Here is an 18,789-nt window from a genome sequence, read left to right on the forward strand (position 1 = left end):
CTCCACAGATCTTTCTCATTTATTGTCTCTGTCTGCAGTGGGAAAGCAGACTTCATCCGAGACATTTTTTAAAAAGAATAAATACAAAGCAGCAGTTTTGCTTTCCCTGTGAGATCTTTGCTGACAGCCAGCAGCCAGAGTCTGTTGCTCTTTCTACAGGCGACGCAATTTGCAGAAGTAGATAGGTCCGAAGTTGGCTGTGAGGTGAGGCAGGACGAGCTCCCCCAGCCGGCAACCCGAGAAGAAGGCAAACGTGTCTTGGAAGAGTGTCCGGAAGTGGCTCAAGTTCTCCACCTGGACACTGATGTTAAACTCAGTCTCTGCAATTTCTACTGCTCTCTCGACCACATACTCGTTCTGCAGCGAGGACAGGGAGCAGGTAGAATACACCACCTTTCCTCCTGGCTTGGTAGCGAGGATCCCAGCCCTGCGGGCAAGATGAACACACACACACCATCATGGGAAGAAGAGGGCTGTGAGGGACATCAGCATCCTCAAGCACCACAATTAGGAGGCCAGCATATAACTCACAGGAGGTGGGAGAGAATCACAGAAACATCCAGGTTGGAAAAGACCCTCAGGATCACCAAGTCCAAACTATCTATAACCCTACTCTACAAGATTCACCTTAGACCATAGCCCTAAGCACCACATCCAAACCACCCCTAAACACATCCAGGGTGGGTGACTCCACCACCTCCCTGGGCAGATCATTCCAGTCCCTGACCACTCTCTCTGTGAAGAACATTTTCCTAGCATCCAATCTAAACCTACCCAGTCTCAGCTTGAGGCCATTTCTCCTTGTTCTGTCTCCAATCACCTGTGAGAAGAGACCAGCAGCAGCCTCTCCACGACTTCCTTTCAGGTAGTTGTAGACTGAGGTCTCCCCTCAGCCTCCTCTTCCTCAAACTAACCATCTCCAGCTCCCTTAGTCGCTTCTCATATAATCTATTCTCCAGGCCCTTCCCCAGCTTTGTTGCCCTCCTCTGGACCAGCTCCAGCATCTCCACATCTCTCTTGTATTGCAGTGCCCAAAACTGAACACAATACTGAAGGTGTGGCCTCACCAAAGCCAAGCCCAAGGGGACAATCACCTCCCTACTCCTGCTGGCCACAGCATTTTTAGTCCACGCCAGGATGCCATTGGCCTTCTCAGCCACCTGGGCACACTGCTGGCTCCTATTCAGCTGCCTGCCTATTACAACCCCCAGATGCCTTTCTGCCAGGCAGCTCTCCAGCCACGCTGCTCCAGGCCTGTAGCATTGCTTGGGGTTGTTGTGACCCAGGTGCAGGACCTTGTTGAAACTCGTCCCATTAATGCTGTCCCATTGGTCTAGCCCATCCAAGTCCCTCTGAAGAGACTCTCTACTCATTCAAATCAACACTGCAAAGTTTCCTCGAGTTCTGCAGGCTCAGCACTCTCACTGTGTCACAGCATCTTTAGGGCTGTTACAGACCAGTGCAATATGGGTCAAACTGATCCTTGGATTGCTAAAGTACTTAACATGGGAGAGATCATAGAGTCATAGACTCAACCAAGTTGGAAAAGAACTCCAAGATCGTTCAGTCCAACCTACCACCCAGCCCGAGCCAACCAACTAGATCATGGCACTAGGTGCTTCATCCAGTCTTTTCTTGAACACCTCCAGGGACAGAGACTCCACCACCGACCTGGGCAGCCCATTCCAATGGCAAATCACTCCCTCTGTTAAGAACTTCCTCCTAACACCCAGCCTGTACCTCCCCTGGCATAATTTGAGAGATGCTACTGAAGAGCAGCTGGAGGAAGCAATTCTGCACTCACTTTCAACGGAATAAGCTAAGAGTAGGTACAGGAGAAGAGGCTCAGGCAGTTCAGCATTGCCATGCCTGGGCTCATAGTCAGGCCACTCAGACTTCCCAGCAAAGTAGCATGGTGAAACATCTCCATGTCTTCCTGTGTGCTGGGAGATGAGGACATTTAGGGCCCCTCCAGGGCTGATAGGTGGGACCCAAGAGATCATCACACAAAAGGATGTTGCTGTACCTGTCCTGTGTCTTAAGACACTCCTTCCTACTTCCTATGGCTACAGCTGAGGACTGGAACATTTGATTTGACCAACAACTGCACTTTCTTATGCAAATGCAACACATTTGATGTGTTCAACCACTACCATTCCAGAAAACTATTCTTACTTTCCACATCCCCAGTCAGGGACACGCAAAACACAGAGGTTTCATTGCTGGCCATGGAGAGCTGCTACTGTAACACAAAGAACACCAAACCACAACATCAAGTTCACTTACATGAGCAGCTGCAGCTGCAGCATGGGCAACATCTGACGCTCCTTGGTTCGCATCTTGTGGAAGATGTTGTTCTCATTCTCCATGACAGAGTGCCTGTCTGTCGTACAGGGTACATCCACCAGCACCTGCAGCAGCAGAGGTCCTGCATCAGTTCTGTGCCCAGGTCAAGCTCAGCTAACCTCCCAGTGTAGCCCACACCCTGCCCAAGTCCTCCATCCTTGGTGCACACCAAGCAGCTCTCAGTGCTTTGCCTAGCTGAAGCTGCCCGAGCACAGGTGTGCAGCCAAACTAGGCTGTAACTCCTCTGGCTGCTTTTGTGTTTGGGAATGTGCAGACAGACACACAAAAGGTGGACAACATCACACTCTCACGTGTCCTCAGTGAACATTTCAACTCCATGCATCTCCCTAGTACTGACACTGTGGAGAGGCTGGTGCTGGGCTCTTCTCACAGGTAGCTGGAGACAGAACAAGGGGGAATGACCTCAAGCTGAGACTCAGCAGGTCCAGACTGGATATTAGGAAAAAGTTCTTCATGGAGAGAGTGGTCAGGGACTGGAATGAGCTGCCCAGGGAGGTGGTGGAGTCACCCACCCTGGATGTGTTTAAGGTTCGTCTGGATGTAGTGCTTAGGGCTATGGTTTAAGGTCAATCTTGTAGAGTAGGGTTATAGGTTGGACTTGGTGATCCTGAGGAGCTTTTCCAACCTGGATGGTTCTGGGGCTTTTTAGCTTGGAGAGGAGGAGACTAAGGGGTGACCTCATTCATGTTTATAAATACGTAAAGGGTGAGTGCCAGGAGGATGGAGCCAGGCTCTGCTCGGTGATGCCCAGTGACAGGACAAGGGGCAGAAGTTGAGGCATAGGAGGTTCCAAGTGAACCTGAGGAAGAATTTTTTCACTGTGAGGGTGACAGAGCACTGGAACAGGCTGCCATGGGGGGTTGTGGAGTCTCCCTCTCTGGAGATATCCAAGAACCGTCTGGATGCACTCCAGTGTGATCTGCTCTAGGTGATCCTGCTCTGGCAGGGGGGCTGGACCAAATGATCTTTCAAGGTCCCTTCCAGCCCCTGACATTCTATGATTCTATGATATGCATCAGATCCTGCAGGAAGAGTATAGCAAGAGGATGCATTACTCTAGGTGTGGCTTAGTCTTCTTTCTCTGCCATTTAAGATTACAGAAAACTACACCATTGTCCTGCAGGATAAGCTGCTGTCTTCCTCTGAAACAGGAGGATATTCACCTAAGTGGGTTTATCTTCACCAGTTCCCAATCACCTACCTTATGAAAAATGCCACCTTCCAGGTCCTTCCAGTCCCTTCCATCGTAAGATGTGACACTCACTGTTTCCCTGACTTCTTTGGGAACATAGCTACGGAGAACCTGACACAGCCTCTTGGTCCGGGAAACAGAAACATCATTGGCTGCCAGGTGCCCTGAGAGGACAAAACAGGCACACTGGGAAAGTCACTCCTGCAAAAACACACCTGAGGCCCCACTCTTACAACCAGAGGTATTAATGGTCAGACATCAATGGGCACAGCGCTCACTTCCAGCTCCAGTTTATGCATGGGGACAAGAAACACCCACCTCCACTTACCACAAACACCAGTCTGCAGCAGAGCCAGAGTCTTGCCACCCGGAGCAGCACAGAGGTCAAGGACACAGTCATTCTGCTGCACATTGAGCGCCAGGACAGGCAGGAGAGATGCTGCGTCCAGGAGATAATAGTTAAGGAGTCCCAGAGTGTCCGGCCTGAAAATCATCAGTTGGCATGGAAAAAGCAAACGTGCAAAGGAAAAAGAAAACAGCAGTTATACATGAGGATGGGAATGCAGAGAAGTATTAGGTGCTCACACACATGCAGCTCCCAAGAATGGTAAGGACAGCAGGCAGCATGTCCCAGGGATGTCTCACCGTGCAGGGCGAAAACGCGTGATGTCACCCCTGGGGAAGGTGTAACACTTGATATGGGTGCACATGGAGGCACGAAGCTGTGGTGACACCTCTGCCTGCGTCATCATCTCTGCCTGCGTCATCATCTCTGCCTGCATCACTGTCCTGCCTTCGCCAGACCCCTCCAGGGACCTGCTTTCCTTTCTCTCCACTTCCTCCACAGATGTAACCTGCACCTTTCGGAGGGCTTCAGAAACAAAATCGGTGGCATTCAGCTGCTCCAGCTCTTGGGTGACAGAGTCAGCAGAAGAGAAGTTGTTGATGAGGGCACCATACTTCTGTTCGCACAGGAGGCCAATGCGGACAGAGGGCCACAAGTCCTTCAGCTGCAGGCTGTAGTTCACATCGAAGTCGTGCAGGGCCAGGCGTGTCGGGGGGATGCGGGGGGCCGTGGCAGCCTGGGGGGAAAGAAGTATCAGAGAGGTTAAAAGACAAAAATACTTGGGCAGCCCAGCGTTCCCTCCCTAGTCTCAGCGTTTTTCCGAGGAGAATTCAGTGCCAGGTTCTATGCTACTGGAAGCCCCTGGGGCCTTCCTTCAGCCCCGCACAGGAGTGTGCCTCTGAGCACCCACGGGCTGGTGGCACCGGGAAAGGCTGGGGACACGAGGCGAGCATGCCGGCAGGGGACCTGCGGTGTGAACAGCTCAGGGGGTGTTAACAGCACGGCGCAGAGAGAGCTGCACAGGGGTGAAATGCGGAGATCAGCGGGGTCCAACAGGGTTAGCAGGGACAAACGCAGGGCCGCAGCGCAGCGCGATGTGGGCCAGCCCCGGCGGGGTCGGGCGGCCGCAGAGCAAGGCCCCGCTCCGGCCCCGCTCACCCACTTCTCCTTGTGGCGGTGCCGGCGAGGCCCCGGCGCCAGGCCCGCCAGCGGCCCGCGCCGCAGCAGCGCTGCCGCCGCCCAGCCGCGCCGGCACACAGCCGCCATCGCTCCGCGCCGCCGCTCGCTTCCGGGGCGGGAGCGGCACCGGCACCTCCGCCGGCGGACCCCCGCGGGGCTCTGCAGCGCCCCCGCCTGGGAAAGGGAACCCCGTGTGGGGTCACCGGGGCCTGGGGAACAGCTGCGAGAACTGGAGCCGGGTCTGGGCTGGAAGCGAAAGAGGCTTGCGGTGGGAGAAACACACTGGGGGCTTCGGTGTGTCCCAAGGAGAAAACCAACCAAACAAAATCAAACACTAAACCAAACTACGACCAACCAACACCTCTGAAATTAACATGCAACACTTACCCCAGTAAAGGCACCGTTTCAGCCCAACAGCAGTTACACTGGAAATCCACCAGCAAAAGGCTTATGGACTGCTACATCAATGCAGTACTTGTGGACCACCAGCAAAAGGCTTATGGACTATTACATCAATGCAGTACTTGTGGACCACCAGCAAAAGGCTTATGGACTGCTACATCAATGCAGTACTTGTGGACCACCAGCAAAAGGCTTATGGACTATTACATCAATGCAGTACTTGTGGACCACCAGCAAAAGGCTTATGGACTACTACATCAATGCAGTACTTGTGGACCACCAGCAAAAGGCTTATGGACTACTACATCAATGCAGTACTTGTGGACCACCAGCAAAAGGCTTATGGACTACTACATTTTAAAAGTGTTTCGCTTCTTGTATTGTGTTTTGCTTTCTTTTTAATGCTGGTTAAGAAAGGTTTTGCTTATATTAAAAGTCCTACGCAAGAAAAAACAGGCAAGTGACAAAGTTGACCTTGCCACAAGGCAGTTCCTGGTCAGCAGAAGGGACTATTGACTCACATAGATGGGCTTTAGTCACCGCAGATGACTCTTCATACTCGGGGTTTGAGCAGGTGGAGCCACCACCTGCCTGCCAGTCTGCAGCCTGTGGTCTGCTCTCCAGGCAAGAACACAAAGGTTCCTTCCAGCTGTTGGCAGCAAAGGACAGCTGACAGTCTGCCTCCAAGGAAACTTCTCTCCTAGAAAAGGCTCTCTCTCTTTAATTTAGAGCTTACTGCTTAAACAATATGGGCCTTGTGGGGCTTGGAAATAATCCTTGTGACTCCAAGAAACAAATTCTTCTCTGTGGGACCAGGCTGCACATCATGAGTGCACAAAAACATTTCCACAAGCGAAGAAAAATCTGCCCCACAAACTAGGTTCTGACACCCACTCATCTCATCTTCACCCAGTACATGCTAGAAACACAAAGACAAGGAGACAAATGGAGGATATTTCTATGGGAACTCTCACTGTTTAATATGGAAAATCACAGAACACCGACACGTTTTTTGTATAGCTGCACATCTTCTTTCAGGAGAACAGATGCAGAGACATGTTGACACTCAGTCGCTGCCAGGAAGCTGATTTATTTATACTGAGCATGGAGAATGAACAGGCAGGAAGCAGTACTGGATCCAGGAACTGCCAACACCAGCTGTGGAAGCAGGTGAACAGCCATGCCCACCTTCACTTCAGGCTCTTGAAGAGTTTGTGAGCAACCTGAAAAGAAGCGACAATACTCAGTTTAGGGCTGGAATCAGCAGTTACCACCTGCACTGTGGTTTTCTGGGACACTTGGTCCCATAGCCCTCCATTCTGCTCACTGGTTGGCAGCAAGTCATTTCAGACAACTAACAAGCTGAGATTTCTCAGTTTTACCTCAGATTGCAAAGGTTTAACTTTAAAAGGGCAAACACAACACCGAAATAGCAAAAGGGCCACTTGCAGGCAGAAACTATGTTTGACTTACAACTCAGTTTAATAACCTGCCAAACTGTAGATGGAACTGTTTCACCAAGGAGGAACCAAACATTTAAACAAGAAAAAGCATCAGGGCTTGCAGTTCTTCAGAGCTCACTGTGACTAAAAAGCTGTCACAACTCACACTTTAATTGTCTACACTCTTAGAAGTACAGCTAAATGTAGCACAGCTCCCAGGTGAAGTAGGGACATTGTACCCACAGGTGCTGTACTTACACAGTGGTCCCTGGCATGCAGGAAGTCAAAAAGCTCCTCTGTGCACTGCTCTTCTGTCTGGGACCTGGATGACACCCGTGCATCACACAGCTCCAACCGCTCCTTTGCCTTCACACATTTCTCCGTCTGCTCGCAGTGCTCACGGATTGTTTCTAAAGGATCCTGCAGAAACAGGGCTGCTGTCAAAACTGGGACATCTCAAAGCTGTTTCACCCCAACAGCAACACCCACTGCTTTAACAGCGAGTCCTATGCTGTGCAGATAATGTAGTAGAGGAACACGGTGGGGGGTTGGAAGTAGCTATCTTTAAGGTCCTTTGCATCCTAAACTGCTCTATAGCATACAGGAAGGCCTGGGCAGGCTTGAGAAGTGGGCCCATATGAGCCTCATGACAAGGCCAAGTGCAAAGCCCCGTACATATTTTGAGGCAATCCCAAGCACAAATTACAGGTCAGGGGGTGAAAAGGTTGAGAGAAGCCCTGCTAAGGACTTAGGGGGATACTGGTGGATGAAAAGCTGTATATAAACTGAAAATGCACACTCACAGCTCAGGTCAGCCACATCTTGGGCTGCTTCAAAACAAGTGTGGCCTGGAGGTGGAAGGAGGCGATTCTTCCCCTCTATTCCAGCCTCCTGAAGTACTGTCCAGCTCTAGGGACCCCAATGTAAGAAAGACATGGACCTGATCAAGCAGGTCCCAAGGCGGGGCACAAAATTGATCAGGAGTCTGGAGCATGTTCCCTGTGAAGCCAGACTGAGAAAGTTGGGATTGTTCAACCGGTAGAAGAGGAGGTTTTGAGGTGACCTTATTACAGCCTTCTAGTACTTAAAGGGGACCTACACGTAAGATTTATCATGGAGTGCAGTGATAAGACAAGGGGTAATGGTTTTAAACTGAAGGCGAGTACATTTAAATACAAGGAATAAATTGTTTGCTGTGTGGGGGGTGAAGCATTGAAATACATTCCTCCGAGAGGCTGTGGATACTTCCTAAGTGTTCAAGGCCAGCCTGGCTGGGACTTTGTGCAGCCTGCACTAGTGGAAGGTGACTCTGCCCAGGGCAGAGGAGTTGGATCTAGATGACCTTTATGGCCTGTCCAACCCAAGCCTTTCTATGGTTCTACAATCTACACCGAAACCCAGATTCGAGCTGGCTCCTCACTACGCTCTGGACCGACAGCACACAATAGTGACGGGGACCCAGTTCCCTACGAGCTTGTCAGTGCCTAAAGACACCGGGGCATCTACCGCCGGCGGAGAGCAACCCGCCGCTGCAGAGGCTGCAGCCCTTCCCGCTGCCACCGAGACCACCGGCTCCCCCACAGGCGCGGCCCAGGCCCCTCGACTTACCACCAGCTCTTCTTCCTCCTCCTACGGGAAAAAACAAAGGAAAAGACAGTTACCGACCCTGCCGTGTCACACGGGGATGCGGCGCGGGCCCCGCGGGCGGCCCCAGCGCAGCCCGGCCCCGCTCACCTCGGGCTCCCCGGCGTGAACGACGCTATCGTGCAGCCCCATCCTTCAGCTCCCGCCTCCCAGAAGGACTCCGCAGGGTCACCCGCCGGAACCGCCGCTGCCCGCCCCAGAAGCGGAAACACTTCGCGGGGCAGTACGTCCGCTGGCCTGGGCGTATCCCTCCCGAAACAGGATGTGACCGTCTCAAGGTGTCTGCCGTTCCGCTCCCTGCTTTCTTTATGCCCTTCTTCCCAGTGATGGGAACCCGGGCGCTGGCTCAGCGCGGCTGCCGCCGTCGCCTGGGCGGCCCCGGGCGGGAAGAGGCTGTCCCTCGGCGTGACCTCCCCAAGATGGCGGCGCGCGGCAGCCTCCTCTCCAGATGGCGGCGGCGGGGCGCGGCACCCGCGGCGGTCTTCCTCCCCAAGGTGGCGGCGGCTCGGCGGCGGGACTGAGCGCGGCAATGGCCGAGGAGGCTCCACGCAGCCTGTTCGCGCTGAGCGCGGCGGCGGTGAGCTGCAGCATGGGGGCCCTGGAGCAGGACGTCTGGGGTAAGGAGCGGGCGGCGCGGGGCGGCGGGGCGCGGAGCCTGGAACCTGCCCGCACCCTGCTGCCGTCTGCCTTTCCCCACAGCGCTGCCCGGGCACCTGCTGCGGGGACTCCTGCCGCTTCTCTCCATCTTCCGCCTCGAGCGGGCCGAGGGCGCTGCGCGGAGAGCAGGTGAGACCGGCGGGAATGGCGGCAAACCATCGAGGGGACGCCCGGAAGGGAGGGACGAGCCCCCCGAAACTGACGGAGTAGACAAAGCCCGCCCGTACTGAGGGCACACCTGTAGAGCTGGAGAGGTGAGCCCGACACGGGACGGGCGCCCAGCGAGGGAGAGGAACCCGCGCTGGAGAGGCGAACCTCTCCGGGCTGCGAGTGGCAGCACTGGACTGAGCGGTCAGCCTCTCTGTCAGGGGTGGGACATGACACCCCGCGACGGCGACACTACCCGGGGCTGCCACCGGGGCTTGAATACTGCCTTCAAAACCTTGAGTCATGTCCCGTAGCCAGGCAGCATTCATGCACCTTGCTGTAACTTCACTCCTTTTGAGGACCAACAAACCCTGCCATTTTCTAACCCGATTTCAGCCCCGTCATAAGGCATCTTCAGGGCTGCTGGAGCAAGTCCAGAGAAGGGTCACAAGAAAGATCCCAAGGCCTGGAACACCTCTGCTGTAAGGATAGGCTAAGGGAGCTGGGATTGGTGAGCCTGGAGAAGACTCCAGGAGGACCTTAGAGCCGTCTTCCAAATACCTGAAGGGATCCTACAGGAAAGCTGGCAAGGAACTTTTCATAAGAGTGTCTAGCAATAGGGAATGCTTTTAAGCTGGTGGAGAGTAGGTTTAGACTGGATCTTAGGAAGACGTTCTTCAGTATGAGGGTAGTGGGACTCTGGATTAGGCTGCCCAGGGAGGTTGTGGATGCCTCCTCTTTGGGGGTTGGATGAGGCTTTGAGCAGCTGAATCTAGCCAAGAGGCATCCCTGCCTGTGGCAGGGAGGTTGGAGTAGATGATCTCTAAGGGCCCTTCCAACCTAAGCCATTCTATGATTCAGTGTCATCTTTCCCGTGCTGCAAAGCACCATCCTGTTGCCTGAAGAGTTCTGGGTCTGTGTCCCCCAGTGCAGCCCTTTGTCTGCCCAGTGTCCCTGTGAGATTCAGGGCAGGAACCCCCAGTTGATTAATAATCCTAGGTGGTTATTTTTGTACCCCCAGGCCTCTCAACACAGCCCATCTGGCGCAAGCTGTGGGATGACGTGATGAAAACCAGGCCACCCAACTCAGAGGTGAGGGGATGCTTCCAGCAGGAGAAGGGGCAAGACACAGGCACCCTGTTTCTGCCATCTTCTTCCAAAGCCTCTTGGGGCTGCTGGCTACCTTTTGAGTACTGGTGCTTGTTTATAAGCATTTATAGAGCTCCAGACCCTTGTAGTGTGATCATTTTGGGAAATAAGGTTTGTGGAAGTTACCATGGTGTACAGCACCACTCTTCATCTCACAACAGTGAGTTTGCTGAAGGAATAAATCCTCTCTTAAGAGATGTAATTCTTAGGGGAATGGAGGATAAAAACAGTATCTTATGTCATCCTTACACCTACACTGGCACAAAAATGTGCTGGTATCTTAGAAAGTGCAAGAAAAATACCTAAGACAGCGTCTTTAGAAGAAAGGTTTTAAGAAACCTGAAGCAGCTCGATTGCTTCAGCATCACAAAAGAATTGTCAACAGACAGACAACTTAATCATAGCCTGTTAAGTACATGCTCGGAAGGAAAATTCCTGATGATGTGGTTTTTAATAGGCAAACCCATGACTTCACTTCAGACAACTGAGTATGTTCAAATTAGGCCAGAAGCAGGCTGAAGAGATTTGAGTAACTCAGTGTTTCAACAAACTAAAACTGAGGGTGCTGGAAACTGGAGAGGCAGTCTCAGTTCTGCTAGCAGTAATTTCTTTAGCACAGTGCATTTGCCAAAGCAGCAGATAATAATTTAATAAGAAGATTGATTTTTTTGGCTGGCTTTTTATCAATACAGCCCCATTGTTTAATTGCAGAACATAACCTGTTGGAGGAAGAAGTTCCTTGAAACTTTCTTCTCAAATGTTCTTCACGGTGTTTTGGATATTTCCTCTGATTGGCGTCTCAACGACCGCAACTTTTCACCTCTGCTCCACAGCTCCCCACACGTTTCCCAGCTTACCCTTTGCAACATGCTGCAGGGCGCAGTAGAGCTCACTGCTGAGCACAACCAGAAAGTGCTTGAAAACCTGGCTAGCTCCCTGCAAATCCTGAAGTTCCAGCACCTTCTCTCCTCTGACCAGTCCATCAGGCATTCGCTGGTTCTGCTTCTTCACCGCCTGATTCACCATGGTTCTGTCAGCCAAGTGTCCATGTATTCCTGGCCTGTTCCTGACACAGTTCTTCTTGTTCTCATTTTGAGTATGAGTGCTGGATTTTGGCGCTCGGGAAATGCCCTTGCTTACCACAGCAGCCCCTGTGACTTTTGCAGACAGGAGGACAAAGCCCAAAGCCAGGAGTCAGCACAAGAGCGAGCAGAGAGGGGCTGTTATGATGAGAGGGAGCACAGTGATGGTGAGAACCAGAAGGGATCCCCCAGGGCCCCAGAGGAGGCTGACACAGAGATGAATAGATGTGAGGCTGATGCTTGCCTGAACTCTGTCCTCTCCAGAGCAAGAAGTCCTCCTCTGCAAAACCAAGCATGTGAGGAGGGAAGCAGCAACGTCATCTGTGACCACATGGGCTTTCAAGGGGGACATTCTTGTTGCACCTCAAGCCAGCTGTCCTGTCGCTCTGCTCTTCGAAAGACATGCAGGCGGCTGAAACCCACAGTGGGGAAGAAACGCCGCTGCTTTAGACGAAGGAGGGGACTGTATGCTGACCCAGAAGATCTGTATGATTTTGTTTTCACTGTTGCTAGAGAGGAAAATTCAGGATTACTTGACAAAAACAGTGCTATGGAGGGAGAAAATGCTGACAGCTGGACGAGCTCCTCCTCAGGGTCTCTGTGCACTGGCCATGCTGGCTGTAAGAAAAGAGGATCTGCTGGGATCTTTGCTCTGAAAGCTGCTCGCCGCTTCCGAAGTGTGTCCACACTGGAATTGTTCTCCATTCCTTTGACTGGAGAGACCTGTCGGACTTTGAGTAACCTGCTGAGCTCCTGGGTGTCTTTAGAAAACTTGGTGCTGTCTTACAATGGTTAGTGGTATAAACAGGTAGCCTCCTTCCAAACTACTCAAGTTTACCTTGAATGTATTTTTACTGTAATGGGTATTGTAAGAGTATAGATCTTGAGAATGTCACCACTAGAGATGTTTAATGAATATGAGGACTTACTAGGAGAGAATAGGGTCTTTCTGCCTCAGAACAGCCCTTGGCCTTATGCTTAAATGCTATGCAGAGAGGGAAAGGGAAGAGCCTGATCTCCATCTCGTGTATACGGAGTCAAAACCTGTCCTGGTCTGTATCAGGAACAGTGTGGCCAGCAGGACAAGGGAGATTATTCTTCCCCTGTAGTCAGCACTGGTCAGGCCACACCTTGAGTACTGTGTCCAGTTCTGGGTGCCTCAAAGGAGATGTTAAAGCACTGGAATGTGTCCAGAGAAAACCAATGAAGCTGGTGAGGAGCCTGGAGCACAGCCCTATGAGGAGAGGCTGAGGCATCTGGGGGTGTTCAGCCTGGAGAAGAGGAGGCTCAGGGGTAAGGTCATTGCTGCCTACAACTACCTGAAAGGAGGTTGTAGGCAGGTGGGGGTCAATCTCTTCTCCAGGCAACCAGCAACAGCACAAGGGGACACAGTCTCAAGTTGTGCCAGGGGAGATATAGGAGGATAGGATATTAGGAGAAAGTTCTTCACACAGAGAGTGATTTGCCCTTGGAATGTGCTGCCCAGGGAGGTGGTGGAGTCTCCATCCCTGGAGGTGTTCAAGAAAAGACTGGATGAGGCACTTAGTGCCATGATCTAGTTAACTGGCTAGGGATGGGTGATAGGTTAGTCTGGATGATCTTGGAGGTCTTTTCAAACCTGGTTGATTGTATAACTCTATGTGGATAATGCAGTCTGTGAGTTTAGACTTTGACATGGAGTCCTTGGCCATTGGCACAGCTCCAGCTGCACATGCCCAGGCACAGCTAACACTTGTCTGTACAAATGCTGTTGCAGGCCTGGGTGATAACATCTACTGCATCCTCTCTGGGCTCCGGGCCCTCTCCCACCGCTCAGACTGCCATCTCCGCGTGGTGCGCATCAGCGATGTCTTCTCCCACATGCCTTGCATGGAGCTTGTTCGCTGCATCCTGAGTGCCTTTCCCCAACTCCACACGCTCTCAGTCAGCTTCGACCTCAAAAACCAGCTGGAGGGAAACAGGCCAGAGGGGAATCCAAGCTGCAGTAAAGTAGAAATCCCAGGTAAGAATCATCATTCTAAGTAATGACCAGGACGTGGCAGGCAGAACTGTAAAAGCCTGGGACGCACATCCGAACTTTACATTGTTACTGTGATGTGTTACTGAGCAATTACAGCCTCAGCTTTCTGATTTAGATGGTGTTGATGTTTGTCATTCCCAATCTGGTGTGCTCAGTAGAGTCTGAATCTTGGACAAAGCATTTTATTGCTGTGTGCCAGCCTGCTGCAGCACCAGCTGTGTAGAGCACCAGTCATAACCTGCTAGCAGTGACTGTCCTTATAAAGCCTACAGGGAACATATCCCACCGGATCTGTCAACTGGTTGGGAGCTTCTGCTTTGTCCAGCCTATTGCCTGTGAGCCTCTAAGCCTTAGACAGACCCTTAAGAAGAGGAAGGGCCTCTCTTGATCATCACAACACCACAGGTGAGGGCAAAGCAGTGTCCAAATCTCTGGATTGCAGCCTGGAAGCTAGGCCAGCATGCTCTCAGCTCACAGGTCTCTTATCACCCTAACGTTTGAATGACCAGAAGAACAGGAAGCAAAGCTTGAGTGAGCATGGAGTAGAGTCGGAGTTGCTGTGCTCTGGGCAGACACTGACTGGTTTGTGCATAAAGAGTGACCTTTTGTCAGGTGTTGTTTCACTGTGAGAACAAAGCAGAAATAGGTGGCTCTGTGATGTGACAGGAGTCCTGAAACAAGCTTTTAAGTGATTTATATCACCCTAAGTCTGAGTTCCCTGAGCTCTGTGGGGCAGGGTGCATCACACAGGTACTTTCTAGCAACCTAGTTATGTCAGGCACAGAGACTTCTTGCTTGCTCAGGGACCTAGCTATGTTGAAGAGGGGCACTCCAAACCAAGCTCTTTCATTGTTCTTTGTTTTTATTCCCTTAGAGAGCTGTTTGGAGCAGCTAGAGATCAGATTCCCCAGGGAACCTCTGCACACTGAGTTCCTGCTGCCAGTGCTCAAGGCATCAAAGTTCCTCCAACAGCTGTCCCTTGACAGTGCCACGCTACCCTGTTCTCAGGAGCTTGGGCTCCTTCTGGAGGCACTCAAAGGTACTCTACTGCCCTGTAGGTAGCATCACTGGGACACACAGAGTAGCTTCCTTGCTCTGATCTTCCATCCTTTAGCATAAAGCCAGCATAGGCAGGTTCATTTCTTCAATATGGACATCCTTGAAGTCATCTGAGAACAGGAAATGGGTGTCAGCCATCCCACTTCCTGTACTGAGCCTGCAAGTGATCCTGCACAGCAGGATGGTTCCTTGTAATTACCTACAATCCAGCACAAATCCAGTCCAGCTCAGTTTCTGGGCATTAGCTGGTAGGTGGGTCAGGGTCTTTTATCCCAGGGATGTTCAGCGCTTTACCTGACAACTCATTCTGTTTTAGAGTGTAATCCAAGCCTGAAGAAACTGAGTTTTCATGATGTGAACCTGGCTGAGCACCAGAAAGAAGTTCTGCTTTTGCTTCAGGATCCTGTCCTGCAAGGTATAGCAAATTCCTGGGTGCTGGTGCTTTGAAAGATGCTGCAGGTGGCTGCTTCTAGCTGGCTGATGTTTAAGAGGTGATCTTCGGATGTGTAAGGTTCAGCCAAATGTCACTGTCCTTGGAGCAGATCTGTAGCTGTTGGCACAGTGGGAACATATCTGGTTCTCTGTGCCAGCAGGGCAGAGAGGAGCAGCTACAAATCTGGTGTATGTTGCAGAGTCCACGGTCTTGGCCATAAAACAAATGTTTTTAACCTGCCAAGCACATCAGCTTTTAATTGGGTCACCTGGCAAAGCCATTTCCCTAGGTATGATCTCTGCTCTCTTCCTGTGATGGAGTGGCAGAGTTGCTGTATGCAATCCACTGCTGGGGAGGCTTTGTTCTTGCAGATGGATTAATGTCTGGAGCTGTCTGCAGGATGTAATTATGGAATAATGAAGCGTGCAGGGAGTACTAACATGTTCTCTCAATCCATTTCTTCTGCAGAAATCACATTTTCCTTCTGCCGACTGTTTGAAAGCTCTACTACAGAGTTTTTGTCAGAAATAATCAATACAGTGAAAAGAAACTCATCTTTGAAGAGCCTCAAACTGCCTGGGAATCGCCTTGGTGGGTACACTGAATGTTGCTCTGGGGCCTTAGCCTTAGACTAGCCCTCTTGGAGACAGCTTTGAGGTTGCAGTTAGGGCCGTTGCTAGCAGGTGAACTAAACACATGGACGGACAGAGTGGATTTAGCTCACCAAATCTGTACGGAGTTTTTAGGCAGAATTTCAGTTGCATTCTCCAGTGTACCAAGAGCTCAGATGCTCTACAAGCATTGTGGTTGCTTTTTTCTGCAGCAAAAGCAGATATCAGCAGGATTCCATATTTGGCTGAACACAAATCTGCTTCAGACTTTAACAGGAACAGATCCAGAAGCAAATGTAGTGCCTGCCATCCAGAGGCACAGATTTTGCCGCAGTTTGGGATTTTTTTGCCTTAAAAGCTCTCAGCAGCCATTAGAGTGATGAGGATAAGTAATGAAATGGTTTATGTCAAAGAACTGGAACTGTATTTACAGAAATAAATAGGCATTTTAGATCACAAAAGCATCTGAAAAGTGAGTTTCAGGTAAATCCAGAATAGTTTTCTGGTTTGTTAATTAGATGGGAACACCCAAAAAACTCCTGATTTCTGAGGTTTGAGTTTAATCCTGGTCATTGAATTCTCAAACCCAGGACTGCCCTATCAGCATGTTTCCATTGCCTTGAACGGTGTGGGGGCAGGAGTGTGCATTTGCTTTAAGCCCCTGAGGGTGCAGAGATGAGTCCTTTGTGCTGCATGCACAAGTTCACAGCCTCCTTTCTGCACCATGATGCCAGCCCTGTGGCAATTTTAATGTTTAAGACCGTTCCCAGTTTGCATGTAATAGGTTCATTTCTCCCCCTCATAGGGAACGAGCGGCTGGTTGCTCTTGCAGACATTTTCTCTGAAGATTCCTCCTCTGCTCTTTGCCAGCTGGATGTCAGGTATTCTGCTTTAGTTCTGAACACTGAATTTCTTGTTTCAGAAGGACCAGGTCTGAACTGGGCTCAGTCAGCAGAAGCCAGAGCATGGTTTTATCCTTAAGTGAATGTGTACCTGAGAGAAGCTTACAGAAACACTACCGTGGGAACATACAACCTCAGAGACTTCCAGCATCTCTGAGAGATCTCACTGTTCCTCTAATAAATGTTATGAACATAACATGTTATGAACAGTGAGAGGTCTCAAAGGCTCCATCTTAAAAGCAGCTTTGTTTTGCTGATCCCTTGGAAGGCTGCTGCAAGCCCTTACTGCACAGTAGGTTAGAACACCCCTTAGGCATCAGTGTTCCCACTGCCCCTGCATAGGGGTTGAATGCTGTCATTGCCCTGCCAGATCTTCTGAATCCAGATCCTCTGTGTTCCTTTCTTCATCTTTGGTCTTCAACCTCAACTGCTGCTCTTTTCTTGAGCCTGATAGGAAGTAACTTTCATGAAGCGGAAAGTGACATTTCTCCACAGAAATGATAGTTTTGCCTGAATGCCCCCTCTTCTTTACATCCAAGTGGCTCAGGTTGCTAAGAGTACACAGGCTTGCCAATTTATTTAACCACAGCCACTGCTGCAGCAGCCTTCAATTCTGATTGCTGTGGTGTCTCTCACAGGATGAAGTCCAGCATGCAACTTCATATTTATTTACACATCTGTGCAAGGGAAATGACCTTTTCATCTAAAACACCAGGACTTGCCACATGCTGTCCAGATTTTCCCAGAAGGAAGAGATAAATGATCACTCACTGCTGAGGCTTCACTGGGACCTGTAGGTTGTGCTAGGCAGTTGACAGCTGCTATGAGACTGAAGTGGTCCTGGCACTGCTTCAGCAGCCACCTGGGTCCTACAACATTTTAAGCTGGTCTCCCTAAGTCAGCAGTAAGGAGGCTAGGATAACAAGTTTGTCAGTGGTTACTATCTTAATATTAAAAAGTTTCCAGCCCTTCATATTCCTCTGTGTGCTAGTTTTGGTTTTCATCAAAAGTAAGACCACTCGAACTTTACATTGTTGAAGACAGTTGTACCTTGCATTGAAACATCCTCAAGTACCTGCACTGGCAGTCTCTAGAAGGAAGAGTCATTGAAACTGCTCAAATTGTAGCCTAGACTTTTAATGACTTCTTTTTTTTTGGTCCTGTTTTCCCTGAAAAGCTCAAATTGCATCAAGCCTGATGGGCTCCTGGAGTTCACAAAGAAGCTAGAGGGCCACATCCAGCAGAGAGGGGGACAGATTCAATTTACACACCTCCGCCTCTTCCAGAATTGGCTGGACCAGGATGCTGAAACAGCTCAAGAAGCACTTCAGCGTCTCAAAGCTGTGTGCAGTGTGGTCAACGACTCGTGGGACTCCTCCCAGGCCTTTGCTGACTACATTAGTGTCATGTGATGGACACAGGAGCAGCACAAAACTGATCAGCTTCAACTACATAGTTCAGTCCCTGGCCAATAAGATTTTTTTCACAGCACAAGTAGGGCTTTCTTCTCCTGCTTCAGACAGAGTACAGTTTTTCTTCAAATAAACAGAAGAGTGACAAGAAAAGGGACCACAGCAAAGTAATGCACAAAAGACTGGGTCAACACAGCTGTATTTGGAGGTAGTCTGACTCTTGCCATCTTCTCAGTTGGAGTATTTTAAGTGGGACAGATATCAAGTGAGCTTTTGTGTCTTCCTGCAGACTTCTGGCCAAGCAGTTGTTTATTTCACTGGGTGTTGTTGCAAACCATGTTGTTTCAGCCAATGTCTATCTCCATCTTGGATAGACTCAAGCTACCTGGTTATGATCCTTGACAATCAGGTCTAGGTGACCTGAATGAATGTTAGACAGTATGCCTTGGAGGTCCCTTACAACTTCAGTCATTCTGTGACCTGTGAAACAAGAACTCCTCCTCCCTCTATCTGGGAGAGAAAATAAGGTAAAAGAGACCCCAGCCTTGACCTTGTACATATGGAAACTTTTACTTTGTACTAAAACAAAGCCCAAAACAATGAAATAATTCTGTCTGTACCAAGTGGCCTGCCGTTCATTTGCAATCTTGTTGCCCATCTCCACTGTCTGCAGTGATTTTACAGAGGTTTTGAATGGTTTGGGTTTTTGTATCATTTTGATAATAAAAATATAAGACCCATAATG

The 18,789-nt window shown here is 50.4% G+C and overlaps 3 protein-coding genes across 6 annotated transcripts; 1 reads left to right on the plus strand and 2 right to left on the minus strand.

Annotated features, from left to right (window-relative positions):
- Position 1: 1 nt before the first annotated feature.
- On the minus strand, positions 2–5,172 carry NSUN4 (NOP2/Sun RNA methyltransferase 4). The gene is made up of 6 exons (XM_064147637.1): positions 5,064–5,172; positions 4,205–4,641; positions 3,888–4,042; positions 3,569–3,723; positions 2,287–2,411; positions 2–427 (listed from the first exon to the last, which is right to left on the minus strand). Exons 1-6 carry the CDS (start codon positions 5,169–5,171, stop codon positions 154–156), a joined length of 1,254 nt encoding a protein of 417 aa, XP_064003707.1. The 5' UTR covers position 5,172; the 3' UTR covers positions 2–153.
- Positions 5,173–6,441: 1,269 nt separating this feature from the next.
- On the minus strand, positions 6,442–8,741 carry LOC135177523 (cytochrome b-c1 complex subunit 6, mitochondrial). Its single transcript, XM_064147632.1, has 4 exons — positions 8,663–8,741; positions 8,537–8,557; positions 7,187–7,348; positions 6,442–6,709 (listed from the first exon to the last, which is right to left on the minus strand). Exons 1-4 carry the CDS (start codon positions 8,702–8,704, stop codon positions 6,677–6,679), a joined length of 258 nt encoding a protein of 85 aa, XP_064003702.1. The 5' UTR covers positions 8,705–8,741; the 3' UTR covers positions 6,442–6,676.
- A 257-nt stretch (positions 8,742–8,998) lies between these two features.
- LRRC41 (leucine rich repeat containing 41) lies at positions 8,999–18,787 on the plus strand. 4 transcript variants are annotated; one of them, XM_064147626.1, is made up of 10 exons: positions 8,999–9,189; positions 9,272–9,358; positions 10,398–10,468; positions 11,237–12,398; positions 13,364–13,609; positions 14,502–14,666; positions 15,003–15,101; positions 15,588–15,710; positions 16,536–16,611; positions 17,810–18,787. In XM_064147626.1, exons 1-10 carry the CDS (start codon positions 9,021–9,023, stop codon positions 18,042–18,044), a joined length of 2,433 nt encoding a protein of 810 aa, XP_064003696.1. In that variant the 5' UTR covers positions 8,999–9,020; the 3' UTR covers positions 18,045–18,787. The 4 variants fall into 4 exon arrangements, with proteins under 4 accessions (XP_064003696.1, XP_064003697.1, XP_064003698.1 ...); XM_064147627.1 differs by lacking the exon at positions 17,810–18,787 and adding an exon at positions 17,271–17,783; XM_064147628.1 differs by lacking the exon at positions 14,502–14,666.
- The last annotated feature ends 2 nt before the right edge of the window (positions 18,788–18,789 follow it).

The sequence above is a fragment of the Pogoniulus pusillus genome, chromosome 8 (genome assembly GCF_015220805.1).
Source record: "Pogoniulus pusillus isolate bPogPus1 chromosome 8, bPogPus1.pri, whole genome shotgun sequence".
NCBI classification, from domain to species: domain Eukaryota; kingdom Metazoa; phylum Chordata; class Aves; order Piciformes; family Lybiidae; genus Pogoniulus; species Pogoniulus pusillus.